This window comes from Schistocerca americana, chromosome 10 (genome assembly GCF_021461395.2).
Source record: "Schistocerca americana isolate TAMUIC-IGC-003095 chromosome 10, iqSchAmer2.1, whole genome shotgun sequence".
NCBI classification, from domain to species: domain Eukaryota; kingdom Metazoa; phylum Arthropoda; class Insecta; order Orthoptera; family Acrididae; genus Schistocerca; species Schistocerca americana.
In genome coordinates this window covers 49,124,661-49,151,161 of record NC_060128.1, presented here as the reverse complement: position 1 = coordinate 49,151,161, position 26,501 = coordinate 49,124,661, and the positions used below count along the sequence as shown (strand labels likewise).

General features: G+C 38.4%; 1 protein-coding gene across 1 annotated transcript in view; it reads left to right on the top strand.

Moving 5' to 3' along the window:
- The window catches only part of LOC124552719 (vacuolar protein sorting-associated protein 37A), a 69,954-nt gene that overhangs the window by 36,169 nt on the left and 7,284 nt on the right, over positions 1 to 26,501 (top strand). The window contains exon 5 of the mRNA XM_047127061.1: positions 23,515 to 23,666. Coding sequence (XP_046983017.1) covers positions 23,515 to 23,666 — 152 coding nt within the window. The remainder of the gene's footprint in view (positions 1 to 23,514; positions 23,667 to 26,501) is intronic.

The following is a 26,501-nucleotide window of genomic DNA, read 5'->3' as shown; positions in this document are numbered from 1 at the left end:
ACTTACATTGTCCTAAATAGATTAAGCAAATTTGTATCTAAAGGAGTAGTAGTGAATTGTAAAATTGAGAGCGATATACAGTGTCCTCATAATAGTAAAATTTATCATTATCGTCAGTATTATCAGTAGAGGTCACATTTTATTGAATTAATGAATGTGACTCACCGATAAATGAAGTTGGTGATGACAGTGTCCTATGAGGTGTGTCCAAAAAGTAAGGTGACTTTTTTATTTTTATGAAAATATGTTTATTTATCCATCAATATTCATGTTGTCCCCTTCAAAGTAATCCCCCTCAGATACAATACACTTGCACTAATGCTTCTTCCAATCCTCGAAGTACTTCTCATAAGCACTTTTTGGTACAGCCTCGAGTACTTCCAGTGATGCAGTTTTTATTTCATCGGTCGTTGAAAATCTTCGTACTTTCATAAATCTCTTCAGTTTTGGGAACAGGAAGAAGTCACGGGGGGGCGGGCAAATCCGGAGGATATAGTGGCCGGCTGAGACACGATTGTCGTGTTGTTGTCGGTCAGTAAATTTGTCACAAGCAACGATGAATGAGCAGGTGCACTGTCATGATGCAAAAGCCGTGAATTGTTTTTCCACAGTTCTGGACTTTTTTTGCATATTGTTTCTCACAAATGGCGCATAATATGAAGGTTATACTCCTTGCTGACTGTACAACCTTGAGCAAGAATTCATGAAATACTACGCTGTGTTAATTGGGGGGGGGGGGGGGGGGGGGGACTGTGAGCAAAACTTTGACATTTGATCGAACTTGGCATGCTTTTTTCCGTCTTGGCTCTCTGGGATGCTTGCATTGGGATGATTGGGCTTTGGTTTCAACATCATAATGGTAAATCTATGTTTCGTCACCAGTTATGACCATTTTGAGCAAATTGGGATGATCATTGACGTCATTCAAGAACTCCTGATTAATGTTCAGGCGACGTTTCTTCATATCAAAATTGAGGTTTCGGAACAAACTTCAGTGACACACATCTCATGCCCAAAACATCTGAAAAAATTGCATGACATGAGCCAACCGATATGCCAACATCCTCAGCAACTTCTCTTACGGTAATTAGATGATTTTCCAAAACAATTTTCTTCACAGCTTCATCTGTTGTTGATGTGCTGGGGCGTCCAGACCGAGGTTCATCATTGGCTTCTTCTTGGCCATCTTGGAAGACCCTGTACCACTTGTAAACAATTTTTTTTTACTGACAGCAGACTCACTCTATGACACTGTCAACATTTCAAGTGTTTTAGAGCACTTGATTCCATTTTTCACATAAAATTTGATGCAAATTCTTTGTCCCATTTTTATAATAATCGAAAATCACCGAGCACACTAAAACATGTCTAACCTATCTGTCAAAATGTCAAAAACAAATGAAGCATGCTGTATACTTGAAACTGAACATATGTTCAAGACACACACAAAAAAGAAGCTCGATAATCGAACGTACATTGCCCGCGCAATTTGAAAAGTCACCTTACTTTTTGAACATCCCTCATATGTGACTATTATGACTGGCTAACAAGAAAAAAACACATTGACATTAATATTGAAGATTATAGCTGTACTCAATATGTACGAGGTTGATTTTGACTGTTATTGTAGCGTGTGATATGACTACAAAACCCGCTAGATGTGCAGCTGTACAGGAATTGCAAGGTTGTCACATGTGACGACTGTTAAATTTTTGAAGACAAGAATGGAGCAGCGAGAGAGAAGTTGTTTCACTTTATGGGAGTTTCCTTTGATTGCTAGCCTGTGCCTTAGAATGTCAGTGTTTCCTTTATTTGTAGTGTCAAGTTTTTGAATCATTCCCTGATAATACCATCTTTAATGCTGTTTCTGAGAAAGAGTGTACAGATTTACAACTGTTAATATCCTAAGCCTGCTAAAAAGAGGGCAAAAGTTCTCTGCAGGACCAGCCTTGCATATTATATGGACAATTTTTTATTTTAAAATGTTAGTGGTACAAGGAAGATGTCCCCATATGGGAAGGCCCTGAGAGGTATGTGACTGTAAGAGCCATGTTGTACGGACATAGTTATTACTGACCTTATTTCTCAGTTTCCACACGAGGTAGGACACTCGTGAGATCTTTTTACAAACGTGGTCTATTATAAGCTTGTCCCGATTGAGTTTGGCGTCGGCATGTATTCCTGAGAGTTGACACATTTATTTTCTATATTCTTAGACATGCGTTTTTTTGTGGATTACAAACAAGTTTATTGGCTACATACCAATTTAATACAAGGTTAGACAGTGATACACAATGGGGCAGGTCTTTGACAGCCACAATGAAAAAGAAGGAGCCAAGGACAGATCCTGGTGAAAAGCCTGTACCAATTTTTACTAAGGAGTAATGTGTATTTCTAATTGAGGAAAGTTGTTTTCTTTTGTTCAGATTGGAAGAAATTACTGCTAATGTTTGTTTGTGTACACCATAATACTCAAATTTTGTTATTAATATTTTAAAAGGAATGCATTCAAATGCTTTACGTAAATCGTATAATACGAGTGAAACCATCTTCTCGTTTTCTAAAGCTGTTAATCTGATCGATAATTTCCAGATAAGCTGCAGTGGTATTTTTTATCTGGCCAAAATCAGGGATGACTGTTGTACAGGTGGTCTTGCATTTCCAGATAATTGCATAATTAATGATATGGATATAATGAAGGGAAACATTCCACATGGGAAAAATATATCTAAAAACAAAGATGATGTGACTTACCAAACGAAAGCGCTGGCAGGTCGATAGACACACAAACATACACACAAAATTCAAGCTTTCGCAACCAACGGTTGCTTCATCAGGAAAGAGGGAAGGAGAGGGAAAGACGAAAGGATGTGGGTTTTAAGGGAGAGGGTCTTTCCCTCTCCTTCCCTCTTTCCTGATGAAGCAACCATTGGTTGCGAAAGCTTGAATTTTGTGTGTATGTTTGTGTTTGTTTGTGTGTCTATCGACCTGCCAGCCCTTTCGTTTGGTGAGTAACATCATCTTTGTTTTTAGATATAATTGCATCGAGAATCGGGTGATTGAGCACTGGCACAACAGAAACTGGTTGTTGTTCTGGCGGAGTTGCTTATCACCATTTTTTAATATGGGGATAACTTTTGAGATATTGCATGAATCCAGAAAAACTCCATATACTAAACATTTATTGAAAAAAAAAAGTTAGTGGCTTACTTATCAATTGAACTGTTCTATTAACAACATAATTAAACATCCAGTACCAGTCCATACATTTGGTATTAGATAATTTAAAAACAGTTTCTCAGACCACATTAGGCTGATTTTATACCAGTAAACAAAGGCTGCGTGGACTGATCGGATCCCTCGTAGGTGCATGTGTCGCCTCAATTTTGTCTCGGAGTTCTCTGACTGAAGAGACAAAGTAGTCACCCCGTTATCCTGTATTGAGTAGAGTGTTACATGCTTGACTGGAAGAATTATGTCATCTAATAATTCACTGTGCTGTCTTACACTTATTTGGAGCACTTTCAGTGTATCTTTCACTGGCTGCTTTTTTGACTTATATGAGCTTTGTAATACTTTTTACTTCTATATATTTTTAAATTATTTGGTATACCAGTTAATTTTTGTATTTTAATGTTACCTGAGGAGCTAATTTATATTATTGGTAGGCAGGAAAACCATAAGTCTTTTTTAAAGTGATCAAAATGATTTTCAACTCCAGCTTTCGCTAACAATCGTACATACAAAGTCCCAATTTGTGTTTTTTAACTAGTCAATAAATAATATAATGTGCTTCTCTCTCCGACCTCTTACCTGTACCACACTAAGTTGGTTGCTCATGATAAAGTGTTAAAAGCTGTGGATCAAGATCTGTAAGAATAATGTAAATTAACAAAAATATTATCTACAAATGCATCATTATGAGCAGGGCACATGTTCATGCTATGAAAGATTAAGGATGTTAAAATATAAAAAATAAATAAGTAAAAAAATAAATAAAAATTCTGGAATCTTGTTGCTCTGATACACAGATAACAACCTTTATTTTAAACTTAAAAAGTCTCTTAACCACTTATTATAAGTGATCAAAAAATATGTTTGGAGACCAATGCAGGCTATTTATTATTACACCAATGTACAAAATTAAAGCAAAAAACCGCTATTTCTCCGTCCTGTGTCTAATTCGGCATATAATAATACAAACAGTTGACAGATGTCCATACAATCATATTCTACATGGAAAATGGCACTCCAATCAACAGGCAACCGTGCGAACTATGTGCCAGGGCACCTATCGAATGGGTTAGTGTTTGCCGGGTAATCACACATCCACAATCACTGTGTATACAGTCACCGATGTTGCAGTACGACGCAAAGAAGACGCCCACCAGACTCTCTGTGGTGGAGGGCCGTAAGGACAGTGAGAGCAGGACAGTCTCAAACTGACTTAATGTGAATTGTCGTGTTGTTTCTCGGATATGGCAACAATTTATAGATACAGAAACAGTACCCTAAAGACCAGTGCAGGGCTGACCACGTGTGATATCAGAAAGAGAGGACCGTTATTTGGCTATAAGGGCACGACTGTACCACCTCAGTACTGCACTGCAACTGGCATTCGAGCTCATAGCATCCACTGGACGTGTTTTATCGAGACAAACGGTACGAGTGACCTTTTTTGCCAGAGACCCGCCGTATACGAACGTCTGATGCGTCTTCACAAAAGGCGACATCTAGAGTGGAGTCGTCAAGGTGCCACCTGCGTGGTCAAACAGGGGGCCGATGTTCGTTTCACAGACGAGTCCCAATTTGAAACGGAGATCGATTCTCGATGCATTCACATCTGGAACCAACGTGGAACAGGATTTCGGAACCCAAACATTGTGGAAAGAGATAGATATCGAGGAGGACCCCTAATGTTGTGGGAAAGGATTATGTTGACCACACGGACATCTCCTTGGGAAGCTGTGTGGGTGAATCGGCAAGGTTTAACTACTGTCAGGTGTTGTGACGAGATCTCACGTGCAGTTGTTATGAGGTGGTGCGGGCCAAGACTCCGTATCGACGCACGATAATGATCGACCTCATAGAGCAATAGTGGTTGATGTTTTCTTGGCAACGGAAGATATTGCACGCTCAGTGTGGCCTGCTCGCCCTCCCATTTGAATCCCGTAGAGCACATCTGGGCTGCACTAGGGAGACAGGTTGCACTGTGTCTGCATCCACCAAGACTTGCAAGCAGCTCTCCAGAAAGAACGGTTATTGCCTTGACATGAGATAATAATAATAATAATAATAATAATAATAATAACCCACTATCCAACATGTTAATTATACAAATTATGGATATAATATTACTGGAACATACCCACACAAAATCACACATTTGCTATACATGGATGACCTAAAACTACTGGCAGCAACCAATCAACAACTCAACCAATTACTAAAGATAACAGAAGTATTCAGCAATGATATAAATATGGCTTTTGGAACAGACAAATGTAAGAAAAATAGCATAGTCAAGGGAAAACACACTAAACAAGAAGATTACATGTTGAATAACCACAGTGACTCCATAGAAGCGATGGAAAAAATAGATGCCTATAAATATTTAGGATACAGACAAAAAATAGGAATAGATAATACGAATATTAAAGAAGAACTAAAAGAAAAATATAGACAAAGACTAACAAAAATACTGAAAACAGAATTGACAGCAAGAAACAAGACAAAAGTTATAAATACTTATGCTATACCAATATTGACCTACTCATTTGGAGTAGTGAAATGGAGTAACACAGACCTAGAAGCACTCAATACACTTACACGTTCACAATGCCACAAATATAGAATACATCACAAACATTCAGCAACAGAAAGGTTCACATTAAGCAGAAAGGAAGGAGGAAGGGGATTCATCGACATAAAAAACCTACATTATGGACAGGTAGACAATTTAAGAAAATTCTTTGTAGAACGAGCAGAAACTAGCAAAATACACAAAGCAATCACTCATATAAATACATCGGCTACACCACTGCAATTTCATAACCACTTCTACAACCCTTTCGATCACATAACATCAACAGATACGAAGAAAGTAAATTGGAAAAAGAAAACACTACATGGCAAGCACCCATCATCTAACACAGCCACACATCGATCAAGACGCATCCAACACATGGCTAAGAAAAGGCAATATATACAGTGAGACGGAAGAATTCATGATTGAAATACAGGATCAAACAATAAACACCAGATATTACAGCAAGCATATTATTAAAGATCCCAATACCACAACAGATAAAGGCAGACTTTGCAAACAACAAATGGAAATAGTAGATCACATCACAAGTGGATGTACAATACTAGCAAATACAGAATACCCCAGAAGACATGACAATGTGGCAAAAATAATACATCAACAGCTTGCCATACAACATAAACTAATAAAACAACACGTTCCCACATACAAGTATGCACCACAAAATGTACTGGAGAACGACGAATACAAATTATACTGGAACAGAACCATTATAACAGATAAAACAACACCACGTAACAAACCTGACATCATACTCACCAATAAAAAGAAGAAATTAACACAACTAATCGAAATATCCATACCCAATACAACAAATATACAGAAGAAAACAGGAGAAAAAATTGAAAAATACATCCAACTGGCTGAGGAAGTCAAGGACATGTGGCATCAGGATAAAGTTGACATTATACCAATTATACTATCAACTACAGGAGTCATACCACACAATATCCACCAGTACATTGTGGCAATACAGCTACATCCAAACTTATATATACAACTACAGAAATCTGTAATTATTGACACTTGTTCAATTACCCGAAAATTCCAAAATGCAATGTAACATATACCGTACAGTTAAAAGGAAGTCACGCTTGATCAAGGTCTCCGTCACCTTCCATTTTTAACCAGACATAACGTCTGAGACAAGAAATAAATAATAATAATAATGGTTTATTTGTCCATAATAACTTTTACAGTCGTGGACATAGTCAGTCAGTACATACATGAACAGTAATAATAGTTTAGTAGTAGAAATAAAGTACATACAAAAAAATCCTTGATGGAGTGCAAACATTTAGCAATTAACAGCTGCTTTAATTTTATTTTAAATATGTTTCCTTTTAACATTGTTATGGTTTTTGAGGGTCTGTTGTAAAAAAAATCTTCCAAGAGAAAATGGATTATGATCGGTTGCTTTTTTATTTATGAATTTTATGTGGTAATCCTCTTTCTTCCTTGCATTATAACTATGGGTATCACTATTTATTATACTGTGCTCCATATTTTCTTTTACAAACAATATAGTCCTTAGAACATATAATTAATACAGTGTTAGTATATTATACTTAACGAAGTATTCTCTACAGGATTGATGTTTACTAATATTCGCTATTATCCTAATTGCTCTCTTCTGGGCTCTAAAAGCCCTATCTGTGTATAATGTTGGTGCCCCGCCCCAAATCACAATACCGTATTGTAGGTGGGAGTGTATAATACCGAAATAGATTTGTCTTAAGACTGGTGACGCTATTACGCTAGAATGGAATTTAGCAGGTAGGTATTACACGAGATTTTTTTTTTCACATGTAGCTGATGTGCTCCTTCCATGTAAGATGTCCATCAACTATAATACCCAGGAATTTATGTTTATCAGTTGTTTCAGTTGATAACTCTGGCTCAGTATCCATTTGTCTTGATTTGTAATTTAGCATAAACTCCATTAGAATTGTATTTTCCTTATTTACTGCCAATTTATTTTTAGTCATATGTTCTGTGATGAGGCTAGTGTTCTTCATATTATTTTGCACTGCTAGCTGTTTTGTAGAGCCACAGCTTATGAAGGAGGTGTTGTCAGCATAATTCACAAGGTCTGTATTTTTTGGAATTATTATATCATTGATATAAGGCGTAGGGGAACAAATGGCAGGAATGGGGGAAAGAAATACAGTAGAAGAAGAATGTGGGTAGTTTTGAGGGATGAAGTAGTGAAGGCAGCAGAGGATCAAGTAGGTAAAAAGATGAGGGCTAGTAGAAATCCTTGGGTAACAGAAGAAATATTGAATTTAATTGATGAAAGGAGAAAATATTAAAATGCAGTAAATGAAGCAGGCAAAAAGGAATACAAACGTCTCAAAAATGAGATCGACAGGAAGTGCAAAATGGCTAAGCAGGGACGGCTAGAGGATAAATGTAAGGATGTAGAGGCTTATCTCACTAGGGGTAAGATAGATACTGCCTACAGGAAAATTTAAGAGACCTTTGGAGAAAAGAGAACCACTTGTATGAATATTAAGAGCTCAGATGGAAACCCAGTTCTAAGCAAAGAAGGGAAAGCAGAAAGGTGGAAGGAGTATATAGAGGGTCTATACAAGGGCGATGTACTTCAGGGCAATATTATGGAAATGGAAGAGGATGTAGATGAAGATGAAATGGGAGATATCATACTGCGTGAAGAGTTAGACAGAGCACTGAAAGACCTGAGTCGAAACAAGGCCCCGGGAGTAGACAACATTCCATTAGAACTACTGACGGCCTTGGGAGAGCCAGTCCTGACAAAACTCTACCATCTGGTAAGCAAGATGTATGAGACAGGCGAAATACCCTCAGACTTCAAGAAGAATATAATAATTCCAATCCCAAAGAAAGCAGGTGTTGACAGATGTGAAAATTACCGAACTATCAGTTTAATAAGTCACGGCTGCAAAATACTAACGCGAATTCTTTACAGACGAATGGAAAACCTAGTAGAAGCCGACCTCGGGGAAGATCAGTTTGGATTCCGTAGAAATATTGGAACACGTGAGGCAATACTGACCCTACGACTTATCTTAGAAGCTAGATTAAGAAAAGGCAAACCTACGTTTCTAGCATTTGTAGACTTAGAGAAAGCTTTTGACAATGTTGACTGGAATACTCTCTTTCAAATTCTGAAGGTGGCAGGGGTAAAATACAGGGAGCGAAAGGCTATTTACAATTTGTACAGAAACCAGATGGCAGTTATAAGAGTCGAGGGGTATGAAAGGGAAGCAGTGGTTGGGAAAGGAGTGAGACAGGGCTGTAGCCTCTCCCCGATGTTATTCAATCTTTATATTGAGCAAGCAGTGAAGGAAACAAAAGAAAAATTTGGAGTAGGTATTAAAATCCATGGAGAAGAAATAAAAACTTTGAGATTCGCTGATGACATTGTAATTGTGTCAGAGACAGCAAAGGACTTGGAAGAGCAGTTGAACGGAATGGATAGTGTCTTGAAAGGAGGATATAAGATGAACATCAACAAAAGCAAAACGAGGATAATGGAATGTAGTCGAATTAAGTCGGGTGATGCTGAGGGTATTAGATTAGGAAATGAGACACTTAAAGTAGTAAAGGAATTTTGCTATTTGGGGAGCAAAATAACTGATGTTGGTCGAAGTAGAGAGGATATAAAATGTAGACTGGCAATGGGAAGGAAAGCGTTTCTGAAGAAGAGAAATTTGTTAACATCGAGTATAGATTTAAGTGTCAGGAACTTGTTTCTGAAAGTATTTGTATGGAGTGTAGCCATGTATGGAAGTGAAACATGGATGATAAATAGTTTAGACAAGAAGAGAATAGAAGCTTTCGAAATGTGGTGCTACAGAAGAATTCTGAAGATTAGATGAGGAGGTGTTGAATAGGATTGGGGAGAAGAGAAGTTTGTAGCACAACTTGACTAGAAGAAGGGATCGGTTGGTAGGACATGTTCTGAGGCATCAAGGGATCACTGATTTAGTACTGGAGGGCAGCGTGGAGGGTAAAAATCGTAGAGGGAGACCAAGAGATGAATACACCAAGCAGATTCAGAAGGATGTAGGTTGCAGTAGGTACTGGGAGATGAAGAAGCTTGCACAGGATAGGGTAGCATGGAGAGCTGCATCAAACCAGTCTCAGGACTGAAGACTACAACAACAACATATCATTGATGTACACAATGAACAGAAAAGGCCCAATAATACTTCCCTGAGGGACTCCACAATTAAGAATTTTATAAGATGATTTTACTGTTTGTATAAGTCCCCCGGTTGTATGATACAACTTAACACATTGTCCCCTGTCAGCAAGGTACGATCTTAACAAATCTAATGCCACTCCTCTGATCCCATAAGTTTCTAACTTATGTAGAAGAATGGAGTGATTTACAGTATCAAAAGCCTTAGATAGGTCTAGAAAGGTGCCAGTAACTTTGTTTCCATCATCAAGTTTATTCAATACTGCTTGAATAAATGTGGCTACGGCTGTTATTGTAGACTTGCCCTTCCTGAAACTGTGTTGAGAACTTTTTAATATATTGTACTTAGAGATAAATGATTCCATTAGATCAAGAAATAGCCTTTCCAACAACTTACTAAGTTCTGATGTCAATGAAGTAGGCCTATAATTTTGTACGTCAGTAGTTTTTCCCTTTTTATGCACTGGTCTTATTTCAGTGACTTTTAACAAGTCAGGAAATGACCCCTGTCTGAAAGAGCTGTTTAGTAAGTGTTGCAGTGGCTTTATTAACTCATTACTGCATTCTTTCAGAAATTTGGCTGAGATGTCATCCCAGCCACTGGATGTAATGTCATCCCAACCACTGGATGTACTTGCTTTTAAGTTGGAAATGGTTCTCAGGATTTCCTGTTCTGTAACACACCTCAGGAGGAACGAATTACTAACATTACTGGGATTTAGCACCTGCGATGGGTCGATCACATCCTCCTTACTCATCTTACTAAATTGATCTATGAATCTCTCGCATACTTCTTTTGGCTCACTAACCAATTTTTCATTGCCCCTTATTATTATGTTGTTACACAATGCCTTGTCATTCCCCCACTTTCCTTCTTTACTATATTCCACGCTGTTTTGGTAACATTAAAGGATTGACTCATCTGTTCTGCATACTTCTGTGCTTTAACTTGATGATATCATTCACAGTGTACTTCGTCGTTGTCAGACCTGTTTGGTGCCAGAGGTGGTCACACGCCATACTGAGTACTTTAACCAATTGTAACAATGTGTGTGCAAATCCGTTACGATGGGAAAAAATGAAGATCATTTTTGTCTACCTTTATGCTTGTTGCTGTGTCGACATTCTGTATTCTTTACATTGTTTCTACGTTACTGCCACCTGTTTATGCTTTGTGACAAAATAAACAAAACCTTGCAAAATTTCTGTTATGTTGCTTTAGTTTTGGACACCAATGTATATTTCCTTCAGTCAGTTTATACAACTGAACACAGCATCTATTTCTGAACAGTATGGTGTCATGTCTGATGTTGAAAATTTTGGACTGTACTTGACATAAATTTCGGCACCATCTTTTTTTCTACATTTCCTACACATTATTTCGGCTACAACATATCCTCGAGAAATGAAACTATCTACTCGATTTTCTGTTTGCTCGTGTTTTGATACACGTGTCAAGTCTGCATCTTTAATGCTACAAAAATGCTCCGGTACTAACAATTTATTTGTTATACAACAGATATAGACTTGCAGCAGCGTGATTTGATCACAGTTTTCATTCTGAATCGAGCACTTGTCCGCGTGTGGCAGATCCGAATTATACACATTGTAATTTTCTAAATTGGAACTGCTGTAAGGTTTCTGTCCCCTAAAAAAGCATTTTCATCATTGCTATTGGTTTGGGTAGGAATCGCTGTTCCATCACATTCCACATTCAGTTCTGAAAACACACAACTTTTGGCCTTCAAGGTTACAACTCGCCTGATACATCGCTTCATGTTTGATCTTGTACAAACTATATCTGAAGTCTTATGATTAAAAAATGCCCTCCCCAGTGTGTGTAGAGCACACTATGTATGAAATCATTTCCCTAGTGTGCTTACATGGATGTACGTTACATTTTGAAATTCCTCACACACATCGGCCTTATTGGTCTTTTGTACTTCCTTGCCCGCTCAGGACCAGTTCTGCAGGTCGTGAGGATGTAGTACAGAAAATGCAATCCCATTCATATTTCTGAATTTGTGGAGTCTCCATTTGAGGGGAAGCACAAAATCTTTTGCACAGTTTTTTCTATGTTGGCCCCCCCCCCCCCACCCCCCACCCCCCCACCCCCCACCCCACCCCTTCCACTCCCCCCTCCCAGAAAGACAGAAAAATCTATACTGTTGAGTTCTGAAATTTTTTTGTGGCTGACTGCTGTTACTGCCTCAAAATATGTGACGGATTTTACCATACTGTCGATCCCACGTCTACATATACTTCGGAATTCGGAGGCTACTCCTCGTCCTCAGCCATCGGCAGAAATGTCAGTTTTACACATACTCGTAGTGGGAAGATTACTCTTATTTTGACTATAATCACTACTGGTATCTGTGGCATCTCCATTAAAATTTTCTACTTTGTTCTTTTTGTTGTCAAGAGATGACTATATCTAATAGTCAGTAAATAAATGCTGTTCACATTGACGTTATGTCGGTTATTTTTCTGCAGTGAAATACTTTCCTGTCTCTTCGTCTTTGTACAGTCTTCAATACTGCCACTCAGTTCCACTCTTTCCACACAGTCCATACATGAAAGTATTTGAAAACAACTGTCAGTCACTAAATTTTTGTATACTGCACAGTCTTTAGTGGTTTTCACTTTATCTCTGAAAAAGTGTCAAGACTGTGTCAGTATGATGACCCACTCGTAGAGAAACTGTGGAACATACACATCGGAATTGTTTTTGTGACCTGATAAAATCTTATCTGATTGAAATCAATTTGTACTATTGAAAACAGCAAGTGGTACCACACTTCTTTTCTTGATCTATTCAAATGACAGAAAATACTGCTCCTTATATTCAAAGGAAATCTTTATGCTAATGACACATCTATTTTGTGCAAGCATAAAGCAATTAAAAATATTGTGCAGCTGTATTATAAATAAAATATTTCAGTACTTCAGTGAAAGTCACCTCATTGTCAGCAGCAAGAATACATTAGTAATGGGTTTTAACTCCCGGAAGTGAAAACATATTTTAAAATTCAGTTGTGCATTGGAACTGACATTGCCACTAAAAAGTTACACTTCAGTGGGATTTGCATGTTCGCCCTCTGGCAAGCAAACTAGCTACAAATAACAAGGTGGTCAGAAACTGCCTGAAAAGCTTGAAGGGTGTTGTAGGGGAGTTTCTGGTGAGAAATAATTATCGAGGGGAAAGAAAATACATTGTGCATCCAGATTTGAGCACTTGTGTCCACTGAAATGCTGTAATGCACAGACATGATATGTGGGTCTGTGGCTTACCACATCTTGAAATGCTCATTACCAGTTAATATGTGACTCTCTCTTTGTTGTTTTTTTTGGAAGTGATAAATTTAAGGTAGATGAGGAGAAACAAAATTTTGTTCAGTCTGAGGAAAAGAACAGAGAAAAAGTCTGGCGGCACTGTACCCGGGAGGCTGCTCGACTGTGCGCACGTGTCGACGCGACTGGCCGACTTAGGTGCCAGATAACTCAGAAACTGTGCAGTGTGTCGAATATTTTTCTTAACAATTATTTCTGAGCACTACCACCTCTGCAACACCCTTATGAGCTCCCTCAGACTGTTTCTGACCACTCTGTATATTTGCAAAAACTACACTTAACAAGTAATGCAATGATAGCTGTGTAATACGGACTGCATATCGTGCTTTGCTCTTGTCCGGTATAGACTGTGGAACAGAAATATGGGGTGCCACAACACGAGCAAAACTTTACAAGCTTTTAAAGTTGCAGAGAAAGTCTGTTGCTGTAATTTATGCAACAAAACTGAGAGGGTAGTGTCACAATGTGTTCTCTAAAGCAACCATAATAAGTATGTATATTTTTAAATCAGTCGTGCTGCCCAAACACTTAAGCAAAATATGAACTCTGACCAGCACAAAAACAATATAAGAACAAAAAGTTTCACTCGTAAGCCACAGTACTGCACTGTGTCAAAGAAACCACTGTAAGCAGTACTGGGCTTGCCAGTGCACTGCCAGGTTCTGTCACATCTCTCCACTGCAAAATTTAAAGCCAGCCTAAATCAAATATTTATTGTCTACCCTCGCTATTCGCAGCTTAGCTCAGAATAGTGAAAATTTGCACACTGGCAATATTATGAGGGATAGATTGCCACCCACCGTGTAGCGGAGATATTCAGTCGCATACAGGTACAAAAAGAAGGCTTCTAAACAAGTAAGCTTTCTGCCAAAAGGCCTCCTTTGTATACACTTCGAACACATGTATTAGTTTTATTTGAGATAATCAGTTATCATTCAATTTTGTTTCATTCACTTCTAAAATAAATAAACTGGAATATGTCTTAGTTTGTAAGCTGAAATGTTTCCATCATCAAATCGAGGCTCTCACATAATCATTTACTGTGTAAACTTGTCCTGTCAAACAACAGTGTGCTGTAAAATATAATATTGTAGAAAAATCCACTTATCGTGAACTGATGAATTTAGAAAATTTGACTTTGTCATTTAATGTTGCATAAATTTATTATTGTTGTTACTACTACTATTATCATCAATAATGACATTAATTCCCCCTTAAGAAGAGCACTAAAACACAACAGCATTTTTGCTGTCTCTTTCCTTTTTCTGCCCCCCCCCCCCCCCCCCTTCCACAAAAGCCTCTTGACTTTTTGACCTCTTGACTTTGTTTCTTCTTCAACTCTTCTGTCCACTTCTATCCTGTTTTCTTCTATTTGGCTATTTCCTGAAATTTCTATTTTCTGACTTTTTCTCTGTATTTCTTCCTGTCTGTCACATCTTGTGTGGAAATGTTTGGTTTCTTGAGTTCTTCCAGCCAGTTTTCACTATATCAATCATCACTACGTTAAAAATCTTCTCGGTCAGTCTGTTTTTGTTCGTCATATGTATGTGTCTGAACAGAAGTACCTTTCTTTTCCTGATGTTGATTGTAATAATCTATGTCTGTCTGTACACAGTTCTTTTCTCAACTGGCTCTATGAGCCAGTTCATTCTCTTGTTCTTCCAACTCCTCGATTTTCATTCTTCCCTCGATTATTATTGTTTCTGAGGCGTGCAAGGCCTCTGGTAAAACTGCGGTAATATGGTGTCTTAATTTGTGATTGGTAAAGATACTTTTGTTTTAGTGGTACCATGCTGGTTTCTGTAGTTTCACAATCCTTCCCCCCCTCCCCCCCTCCCCCCCCCCTCCTGTTTTCTGTATAATCTCTTCCAGATATTTGAAACTGTCTACTTGTTTTACCTGTATGTACTCAGTTACCAGTGAGTGTCCGTCTGTGGATTTGTGTCCGTGTACTGCTTTTTTTCGTTGGAGATTTGTGCTCCTCTGTGGGATTTTGTATAGTGTCTCTAGAGCTTCTTTTCTGTCATCGTGATGGCTATATCGTCAGAAAAGCCGGGCATTTTATGTTCTGTCCTTGTGTCTCCTTTGTCGTATATCCTGATTATTTTCACCAAAACTGAGTTAAAGAGAATGGGTCCACCTCCCTGTCTTACTTCGGTGTCAATTTCGAACAGTTCTGAGATCTCTGCCACGAATTTCACTGTGGATGTTGTATTGGTTAATGTTGTCTGGATTAGCTTTCTGGGATTCTTGTCTACCTAGATTTCTTTTGGTGTGTTCAAGAGTGTTTCTTTGTGTGTGGTGTAGGTCTTCTTGAAGTCAACAAACATTATTGTGGTGTTCCTGGAGTTTCTAGTTGTTAATATTGTTGTCAGGCACCAGATCAGTTCACTGCATGGTCATACCTTTCTGTACTCTCCTTCTGATTCCTTGTGGATGGAGTGTATTAGGGCTCTCTTCCACTCTGCTGGAACCTTTCCTGTTTCCCAGAAGTTTTCAATGATATCTGTTTATTTTGGGTGTAATATTGTTGTGGCCTAATTTCCAGATTTCCAAATCCAGTCCATCTTCTCCAGGTGCAGTGTTATTTTTCAATGATTTTATTATTTTCATGATTTTATCGGAATCCAGGTTACGTTTCGGCATTTCAAACTGTGGTCTCTGTGTCGCTTTAACCCAGCACGAGTAGTGTGTCAAAGTGTCGCATTAATATTTCTCAGTTCGTTTTTTGGTTTGTCTGCTGCGTTCTGTCTTTTGATGCGTAAGCTCTGTCTTTGGTTCCCCCCTTTTGTATTTTCTCTGAGTGTTCTGTAAAAATTTTGTGTGTTGTTTTTATTCAAGTCCTCTTCTATCTGCTTCAGCCTCTTGTTTTCATAAGCTCTTTTATCTCTGCGGATTATTTTCAAAGAAGTGTAATGTACCCTGTTGAAATCTTTCCAGTTTTTGGGTGAGATTTTTGAATTTTTGTAGGCTTGTATTCCATGGTTCTGTGTATGTCATGTTACACCATCCGTGGCTCTTCTTTCTTTGTGGTTGCTCCAATTTTATTAATTTTTTAGTGTTTTCTGACAGCTTTGTCCAGTCATTACTGCAGATTTTCTTCTTTTTCATGTTATTTCTTTCTTGTTTAATTGTAGGTAGTCTAGGTTTGGTTTGAAAGTTCTGTCGATTCTCTTAGCTTGTGTGTTGGGTATAACTCCATTTTGATTTGGAGTGGATGGTGATCGGATTTGAAAAATCCTTTCCTTGTTCGTACATTCGTAATTTCTCTGGCATTTTTCATGGATGTTGTTATGTGGTGTACCTGACTTTCTTCTAGTGCGTTGTTGGAGAATTTCAAAATTAATAGTCATTCGTGTGATTTCTAGAATTATTATTATTATTTCTTTCCTTTCTCAGACGTTATGTCTGGTTAAAAATGGAAAGTGACGCGGACCTTGATCAAGCGTGACTTCCTTTTAACTGTACAGTATATGTTACATTGCATTTAGGAACTTCCGGGTAATTGAACAAGTGTCAATAATTACAGATTTCTGTAGTTGTATATATACGTTTGGATGTAGCTGTATTGCGTTGATGTACTGGTGGATATTGTGTGGTATGATTCCTGTAGTTGATAGTATAATCGGTATAATGTGAACTTTATCCTGATGCCACATGTCCTTGACTTCCTCAACCGGTTGGGTGTATTTTTCAATTTTTTCTCCTGTTTTCTTCTGTATATTTGTTGTATTGGGTATGGATATTTCGATTAGTTGTGTTAATTTCTTCTTTTTATTGGTGAGTATGATGTCAGGTTTGTTATGTGGTGGTGTTTTACCTGTTATAATGGTTCTGTTCCAGTATAATTTGTATTCATCATTCTCCAGTACATTTTGTGGTGCATACTTGTATGTGGGAACGTGTTGTTTTATTAGTTTATGTTGTATGGCAAGCTGTTGATGTATTATTTTTGCTACATTGTCATGTCTTCTGGGGTATTCTGTATTTGCTAGTATTGTACATCCACTTGTGATGTGATCTACTGTTTCCATTTGTTGTTTGCAAAGTCTGCCTTTATCTGTTGTAGTATTGGGATCTTTAATAATATGCTTGCTGTAATATCTGGTGTTTATTGTTTGATCCTGTATTTCAATCATGAATCATTCCGTCTCACTGTATATATTGCCTTTTCTTAGCCATGTGTTGGATGCGTCTTGATCGATGTGTGGCTGTGTTAGATGATGGGTGCTTGCCATGTAGTGTTTTCTTTTTCCAATTTACTTTCTTCGTATCTGTTGATGTTATGTGATCGAAAGAGTTGTAGAAGTGGTTATGAAATTGCAGTGGTGTAGCCGATGTATTTATATGAGTGATTGCTTTGTGTATTTTGCTAGTTTCTGCTCGTTCTACAAAGAATTTTCTTAAATTGTCTACCTGTCCATAATGTAGGTTTTTTATGTCGATAAATCCCCTTCCTCCTTCCTTTCTGCTTAATGTGAATCTTTCTGTTGCTGAATGTATGTGATGTATTCTATATTTGTGGCATTGTGATCATGTGAGTGTATTGAGTGCTTCTAGGTCTGTGTTACTCCATTTCACTACTCCAAATGAGTAGGTCAATATTGGTATAGCATAAGTATTTATAGCTTTTGTCATGTTCCTTGCTATCAATCCTGTTTTCAGTATTTTTGTTAGTCTTTGTCTATATTCTCACACTGATTATTATTATCTTTCCTTTCTCAGACCTTAGGTCTGGTTCGGAATGAAAGTGACGCGGACCTTGATCAAGCGTCACTTCCTTTTAACTGTACGGTATATGCTACATTGCGTTTAGGAACTTTCGGGTAATTGAACATGTATCAATAATTACGGATTTCTGAAGTTGTATATATAAGTTTGGATGTAGCTGTATTGCATTGATGTACTGGTGGATATTGCGTGGTATGACTCCTGTAGTTGAAAGTATAATTGGTATAATGTCAACTTTATCCTGATGCCACATGTCCTCGACTTCCTCAGCCAGTTGGATGTATTTTTCAATTTTTTCTCCTGTTTTCTTCTGTATATTTGCTGTATTGGGTATGGATATTTCGATTAGTTGTGTTAATTTCTTCTTTTTATTGGTGAGTATGATGTCAGGTTTGTTATGTGGCGTTGTTTTATCTGTTATAATGGTTCTGTTCCAGTATAATTTGTATTCATCATTCTCCAGTACATTTTGTGGTGTATACTTGTATGTAGGAACGTGTTGTTTTAAAAGTTTATGTTGTAAGGCAAGCTGTTGATGTATTATTTTTGCGACGTTGTCATGTCTTCCTGGGGTATTCTGTATTTGCTAGTATTGTACATCCGCTTGTGATGTGATCTACTGTTTCTATTTGTTGTTTGCGAAGTCTGCATTTATCTGTTGTGGTATTGGGATCTTTAATAATATGCTTGCTGTAATATCTGGTGTTTATTGTTTGATCCTGTATTGCAATCATGAATCCTTCTGTCTCACTGTATATATTGCCTCTTCTTAGCCATGTGTTGGATGCGTCTTGATCGATGTGTGGCTGTGTTAGATGATACGGGTGCTTGCCATGTAGTGTTTTCTTTTTCCAATTTACTTTCTTTGTATCTGTTGATGTTATGTGATCTAAAGGGTTGTAGAGGTGGTTATGAAATTGTGATGATGATGATGCTGTAGTATACAGAGAAGTTGCTGCATTAGAAAATTGTAGCGAAATACAGGAAGATCTGCAGCGGATAGGCACTTGGTGCAGGGAGTGGCAACTGACCCTTAACATAGGCAAATGTAATGTATTGCGAATACATAGAAAGAAGGATCCTTTATTGTATGATTATATGATAGCGGGACAAACACTGGTAGCAGTTACTTCTGTAAAATATCTGGGAGTGTGCGTACGGAACGATTTGAAGTGGAATGATCATATAAAATTAATTGTTGGTAAGGCGGGTACCAGGTTGAGATTCATTGGGAGAGTGCTTAGAAAATGTAGTCCATCAACAAAGGAGGTGGCTTACAAAACACTCGTTCGACCTATACTTGAGTATTGCTCATCAGTGTGGGATCCGTACCAGGTCGGGTTGACGGAGGAGATAGAGAAGATCCAAAGAAGAGCGGCGCGTTTTGTCACCGGGTTATTTGGTAACCGTGATAGCGTTACGGAGATGTTTAATAAACTCAAGTGGCAGACTCTGCAAGAGAGGCGCTCTGCATCGCGGTGTAGCTTGCTCGCCAGGTTTCGAGAGGGTGCGTTTCTGGATGAGGTATCGAATATATTGCTTCCCCCTACTTATACCTCCCGAGGAGATCACGAATGTAAAATTAGAGAGATTAGAGCGCGCACGGAGGCTTTCAGACAGTCGTTCTTCCCGCGAACCATACGCGACTGGAACAGGAAAGGGAGGTAATGACAGTGGCACGTAAAGTGCCCTCCGCCACACACCGTTGGGTGGCTTGCGGAGTATCAATGTAGATGTAGATGTAGATGTAGATGTAGTGGTGTAGCCAATGTATTTATGTGGGTGATTGCTTTGTGTATTTTGCTAGTTTCTGCTCGTTCTACAAAGAATTTTCTTAAATTGTCTACCTGTCCATAATGTAGGTTTTTTATGTCGATAAATCCCCTTCCTCCTTCCTTTCTGCTTAATGTGAATCTTTCTGTTGCTGAATGTATGTGATGTATTCTATATTTGTGGCATTGTGATCGTGTAAGTGTATTGAGTGCTTCTAGGTCTGTGTTACTCCATTTCACTACTCCAAATGAGTAGGTCAATATTGGTATAGCATAGGTATTTATAGCTTTTGTCTTGTTTCTTGCTGTCAATTCTGTTTTCAGTATTTTTGTTAGTCTTTGTCTATATTTTTCTTTTAGCTCTTCCTTAATATTTCTATCATCTATTCCTATTTTTTGTCTGTATCCTAGATATTTATAGGCATCTGTTTTTTCCATCGCTTCTATGCAGTCGCTGTGGTTATCCAATATGTAATCTTCTTGTTTAGTGTGTTTTCCCTTGACTATGCTATTTTTCTTACATTTGTCTGTTCCAAAAGCCATATTTATATCATTGCTAAATCCTTCTGTTATCTTTAGTAATTGGTTGAGTTGTTGATTTGTTGCTGCCAGTAGTTTTAGATCATCCATGTATAGCAAATGTGTGATTTTGTGTGGGTATGTTCCAGTAATATTGTAACCATAATTTGTATTATTTAGCATGTTGGATAGTGGGTTCAGAGCAAGGCAGAACCAGAAAGGACTTAATGAATCTCCTTGGTATATTCCACGCTTAATCTGTATTGGCTGTGATGTGATATTATTTGAATTTGTTTGGATATTAAGTGTAGTTTTCCAGTTTTTCATTACTATGTTTAGGAACTGTATCAATTTAGGATCTACTTTATATATTTCCAATGTTTGTAGTAACCATGAGTGGGGTACACTATCAAAAGCTTTTTGGTAATCGATGTATGCGTAGTGTAGCGACCTTTGTTTAGTTTTAGCTTGATATGTCACCTCTGCATCTATTATCAGTTGCTCTTTACATCCTTGTGCTCCTTTGCAACAGCCTTTTTGTTCTTCATTTATAATTTTGTTCTGTGTTGTATGTGTCACTAGTTTCTGTTATTATTATTATTATTATTATTATTATTATTATTATTATTATATCTTGAAGAATGGATTCACTAGAAACAAAAATCTCAACTAGATTTTCTGTAAGCCAGTATTCTGACACATGATATATCACATTCCGTCATCTTACGACAGTGTTCAGACTCAATTAGTTTATTCATAATATCGTGAGTGTTAACTAGGAAGAGCATAATTGTTGTACCTCTGTTATGCTTGAATAAGCTGTTTGTATTCTGCGTTTTACTTGTAGTATTTCCACCCTACAATGATGATTCTATAACTAAAGAGTTAAAACATTATATATAAAATAGCTGAATCCTTCCTGGTTGTGTAATTAGTGGAATGTATTCAGTTATTTATTTCCGCTCCATCCACAATTATTCTTTTAACCTCCTCGCTAAGAAAACCGTTACCTTAATCATTTAAATGTGTTTTATGTTTGGTATGCTGATGTAGCGGGACTTTGAATTTCACCGCGCTACACTCGTTCCCTCAGATATAAATTATACCGTCACAGCGGTATGAGCGCTCAACGGCAGAGAAAATACTAAAATTGTAACTCTTCTTTTTGTTTTCTATCCGTCTATTGTCTCTTGAGAGCCAAAGCTTAATTCAGACGTAAAAAACTTATTAGCTAGTCTTGATCTGATTTTAATGTGTAGACTAATTGTGGAAGTTGTTATGAAATTCGGAGGATGGAAGTAGCAAAGTAAATTAAATTGCATTCAGTATCAAGATGATTTTAATTTGTATAAATTAGTGATTCCTGGACGATTGTAAGATTTTGGAGCAGACTTTTCACGCAGAAATGAAGTAGGAGATTTTTGAAGACCTGGACGCTGCACGAAAGAAGACATGTTCACATGGTAAAGGATGAACTGTTTAACTATGCCATTTCCCACTGTCAGTTACATTTTGTTATTCTCTGTTCTTTTTCAATAATTTTTGTAGTGGAAATTGGTTTAACTTTTGCTCACAAACGCCACAAGGACCACCCCAACAATAGCTTTTCCGAATCACGAAGTCCGATAGCTTTTTTGTAATACGAAGTCCGATTTGCATTTCATTCTTTCTCTTTTTCACGGTCATTAACGATTTTAAAACCCCCTTTTCATTCACTATTTCTTCCCACATTTTGAACCTTTTCTTTTATTCTCTTTTTCTTTTTTATTAACCACTACACTGAGATTTGTCAAGATTACCCATATCTAAAATGTCACATTTATCACACATTGAATAGAGCTGCCTGTTTTATGTATTTATCTATTTACACATGAACAATTTATTAAATTGTGCCTCTGAGGTATTGAGGCCACAGTGGAATTTTTTGATTTGTTATGTTCTAAGATAGTCCTCGAACTTGTCAAACGGGCTTATGCTTTGATGCTGGCGGTGACATTTGAGCCAGTTACACGCACAATATAATCATTTTCTTCTAAAATTGTTTCACGTTGGCTGATGATGTCTTTTAAGGTACCATTTTTTATCGCTCTCGGCTTTACGATTCCAGTTGCTCAAATGTCATTATTAACATCCTCTAAAATACTCGATAATTCTCTGCCGTGGCTACCCGTCACAGATGGCACTTTGCAGTTTTCGCCTACCTACAAAGTTATATTGTTCACATTGCTGTGGCTCTTAGCCTGCAATTTCATTTTGCATTGTACTTGTTGTTTACAATGTTTTTTATTGCATAACTGGTTTTGGTGCCTGTGTGAAAAATATCAAATTTGTTGTAATCCTCCAATTTATAGCTTTTGGCTCCCTTTTTGTCCATAATGTTCTGGTTTTGTCATCGACTGGCTTTCTTGCATATTTCCAGCAGAATCTTGCAGGAATGTACAAGAACTTTGTCTTTGTCACAGGATTGAACGTGAATTTAGTTTCGAACACAACTCGTGGCTTTTATTTCTAAGATGTAAAATTTCTCTGTTTAAACTGTTGATAATTATGTGTAGGCTCATTCTGTGTCAATATGTGTGAGATTATTTTGCTTCAAGTAACAAAACCCCTTTTTTAACCTTTTTGCACAGTCAAATTGCTTGTTTTTGCTCGCAACTGTATCTTGTGATGCGTATTGTTTTTGTACAGTGGAAGACAGTTCAGTTGTTACAGTTTGCTGACAGTATAGTTTTATTTGTGGTCGTGTCTTGAATTAATTTAGTGCTTTGCTAACCTGTGTGTGATTTCAGCCAAAACTTTGATAGGAATACTCCAATTGTTTTGTGAATTTTAGTCTGATTCTTAGAGAATTTTGGTTATTGAAGTTCATAAATTTTATGAAAATTTATTTGGGGGAATCTTTACAAATGTATTGATGCAAATGGTACTGCGAATAATTACAATTTTTTCTACAAATGAGTCTGTCTGGGAGTCTATTTTTGCCCTTCCCTCTAGGAATGTAAGCAGTTATGTTAGAAACTCCATAGGAATTTGTCAGGTGCAAATGTTGTCTGACAGGTGTTTTACTTATGCACATTGTATCGTGAAACTGCAGCTATATAACCCAAATGTGTCTTTGTTTCTAGAATCGAACCTGTCCAGGCAACCTGAACTACAGGCAGCCAGAGAGGCCGTCCGGGCCAAGGCAGAGAAGGTCTCCGCATTGCGGGCACGCTTCGAGGAACTGGGTGTCGAACACAGACGACTCGCGGAGCGGTACGCGCCAGACAATATAAGGGTGAGTGCATTAATTTAGAAGAAAAGAATGGATAGTGGAAGTTTAGCAGGATTGAAGATTGTGAACCGATTGTCTGAAGAAACTGGTACTGACTAAACTGGCTTTTTATACTGACAGCGAATATGCAGAAAGATAAAATGAGTGTCTATAAAATTGTCAAAGGAAGCTCTCCGAAGAAAAACGACGTCACACATCACGGGTCATACATCTGCTGCTCGTAACACGAGAGAGACTGCTGTGGTGGAAACGGAAAGCAACTATTGTCTACAAGGGATCAAAGTTCAATCCACAGATAATGTGTAATGATGTGTATACTTAAGTTTACCAGATGCGTCAACGCAGGAGGGTGTCGTGTCAGAACTTTGACCCAAGGACTGCCCGGGAACATACAGAGTTTGCCAAAGTCGGCCGTACCTGCCCTGCAGCGAGAGGAGTGCCGATCGCACGACCGGATGGGGCAGTCGCTACGGAATGACGACGGTGTTTAAAATTGGCTGCCAGGTGTAAGAGGTATATGGCCGGCTGGTACCCGTGTTCACCACGAGGGTATTGTGACAAATGTCGTGTCGATTTGCATGCTGGGAGAAGTTGGGAGCAATGGGAAATGATCCTATCTTACTATTTGACTCTTCTAATTTAGCCTTCTCATCAAAATATCAAACTAGGCAATAAATGATACAGAATACGGAGTGAACAGATGTATCTGACGGCACAAATTTTGAACTTTCACCGTCAGATTATTTTGATGCCCAGTTGCAGTTGGCGTCTGTCTTTCCTTCAAAAAGCCCACATTGCATTTTTGTCACACAATGCTACAGGAGGCAGTGCACTGACATAATGGAGGTGTGTAAGTTGAGTCGTGGAAATATCGTAGGTGCACTTCTCCGACCATTTGCCCGGCCCGATGAGGCTGCGACATTTCTGCTGCTGCCAGAAACAAATTACCACACAGTACTCCGCTCGGTCAGTGGAAGTTATAGCTGTCGTAGGTGGGTGCGTCAGCTCGAACTCGAAGTGAGTGCCTCGAAGCTGAAGCGGGAGAGAGATTTCGCTGTCTCGCAGACGGCTCTGATGCTGCAGTAAGTCAGAACCCAGTGTGGCAGCAGTCAGCTAGCAAACTGACAAAAGTATTGGGTCGGTGCGTAAGTTCGTAGCATTTTTCTTTAAGTTTAAAGAACACAACAGATACTCGTAACAGAGACTCGAATCGTCAATAATATATGCTCCTTCACTATTCACAACAGTCCGCTAACGCTGGGGTAACTTTTCTGTTCCACAACTGTAGAAGCTCGATAGAGGGAGAAAAGTAAAAATCTGAGGGTGCAAAATCAGGTGAATAAGATGGGTGCAGAAATACTCCCCGACCCGAATCCTGTATACTGCTTTCTGTTAGTCTAGCAAAATGTGGGCGAGCGTTACCGTGGAGTACAGTCAGTTCGCATATTCTTCTTGGTCATTTTTCTTGGACTGTGTCTGCAAGATGTCTCAGTTGTTGATGATAAATGTCAGCAATGATGGTTAGACCTGGAGGAAGCAAGTCGTAGTGCACCGCACCGCACAGTCACTGTTCCACCAGATATGTAACATACGTGAGCATAAAGACACCATTTCTTGTCACCAGTAATGGTACCGGATAGGGATGGTCGGTGTTATTCGCTAGCCAGGCAGAGATGCACATACGATCATCCACTAATCTTTGTGATTTTGGCTCAAAGCGTGCAGTACCCGTACACTCGATTTGTGAACCTTCCCCGTTGTGTGCAATGTCACACAGTGGTGGGGTTCATCACATTTGACAGTTTTTGAGTACACTGTGATTGATAATTGTGGATGAATGTGTTTGAATGATCTTCATGGTAACCCAAAGGTCTTCCCGATTGTGGAGCGTCACTAATGTCAAAACAAGTCTCTTTAAAATGAGAAAACCTCTTTCTTCCCGAGCTCTGTCGAGTGGCATTGTACACGGCACAAATGCTTCTGGCTGCCTCCACTGCAGCTACCCCTCTATTGAACACAAACAGAAGGATATGTGAGACATGTTCTGATTTCTCCACTTAGCACCCAATTTTCTAGTGTCCACAGCTCCACTCGTTGTTGTTGTTGTTGTTGTTGTTGTGGTCTTCAGTCCTGAGACTGGTTTGATGCAGCTCTCCATGCTACTCTATCCTGTGCAAGCTTCTTCATCTCCCAGTATCTACTGCAACCTACATCCTTCTGAATCTGCTTGGTGTATTCATCTCTTGGTCTCACTCTACGATTTTTGGCCTCGATGCTGCCCTCTAATACTAAATTGGTGATCCCTTGATGTCTCAGAACATGCCCTAGGAACCGATCCCTTCTTCTAGTCAAGTTGTGCCACAAACTCCTCTTCTCCCCAATCCTATTCAATACTTCCTCATTAGTTATGTGATCTACCCATCTAATCTTCAGCATTTTTCTGTAGCATCACATTTCAAAAGCTTCTATTCTCTTCTTGTCCAAACTATTTATCGTCCCCGTTTCACTTCCGTACATGGCTACACTCCATACAAATACTTTCAGAAATGACTTCCTGACATTTAAATCTATACTAGATGTTAACAAATTTTTCTTCTTCAGAAACGCTTTTCTTTCCATTGCCAGTCTACATTTTATATCCTCTCTACTTCGACCATCATCAGTTATTTTGCTCCCCAAATAGCAAAACTCCTTTACTACTTTAAGTGTATCATTTCCTAATCTAATTCCCTCAGCATCACCCGACTTAATTCGACTACGTTCCGTCATCCTCGTTTTGCTTTTGTTGATGTTCATCTTATACCCTCCTTTCAAGACACTGTCCATTCTGTTCAACTG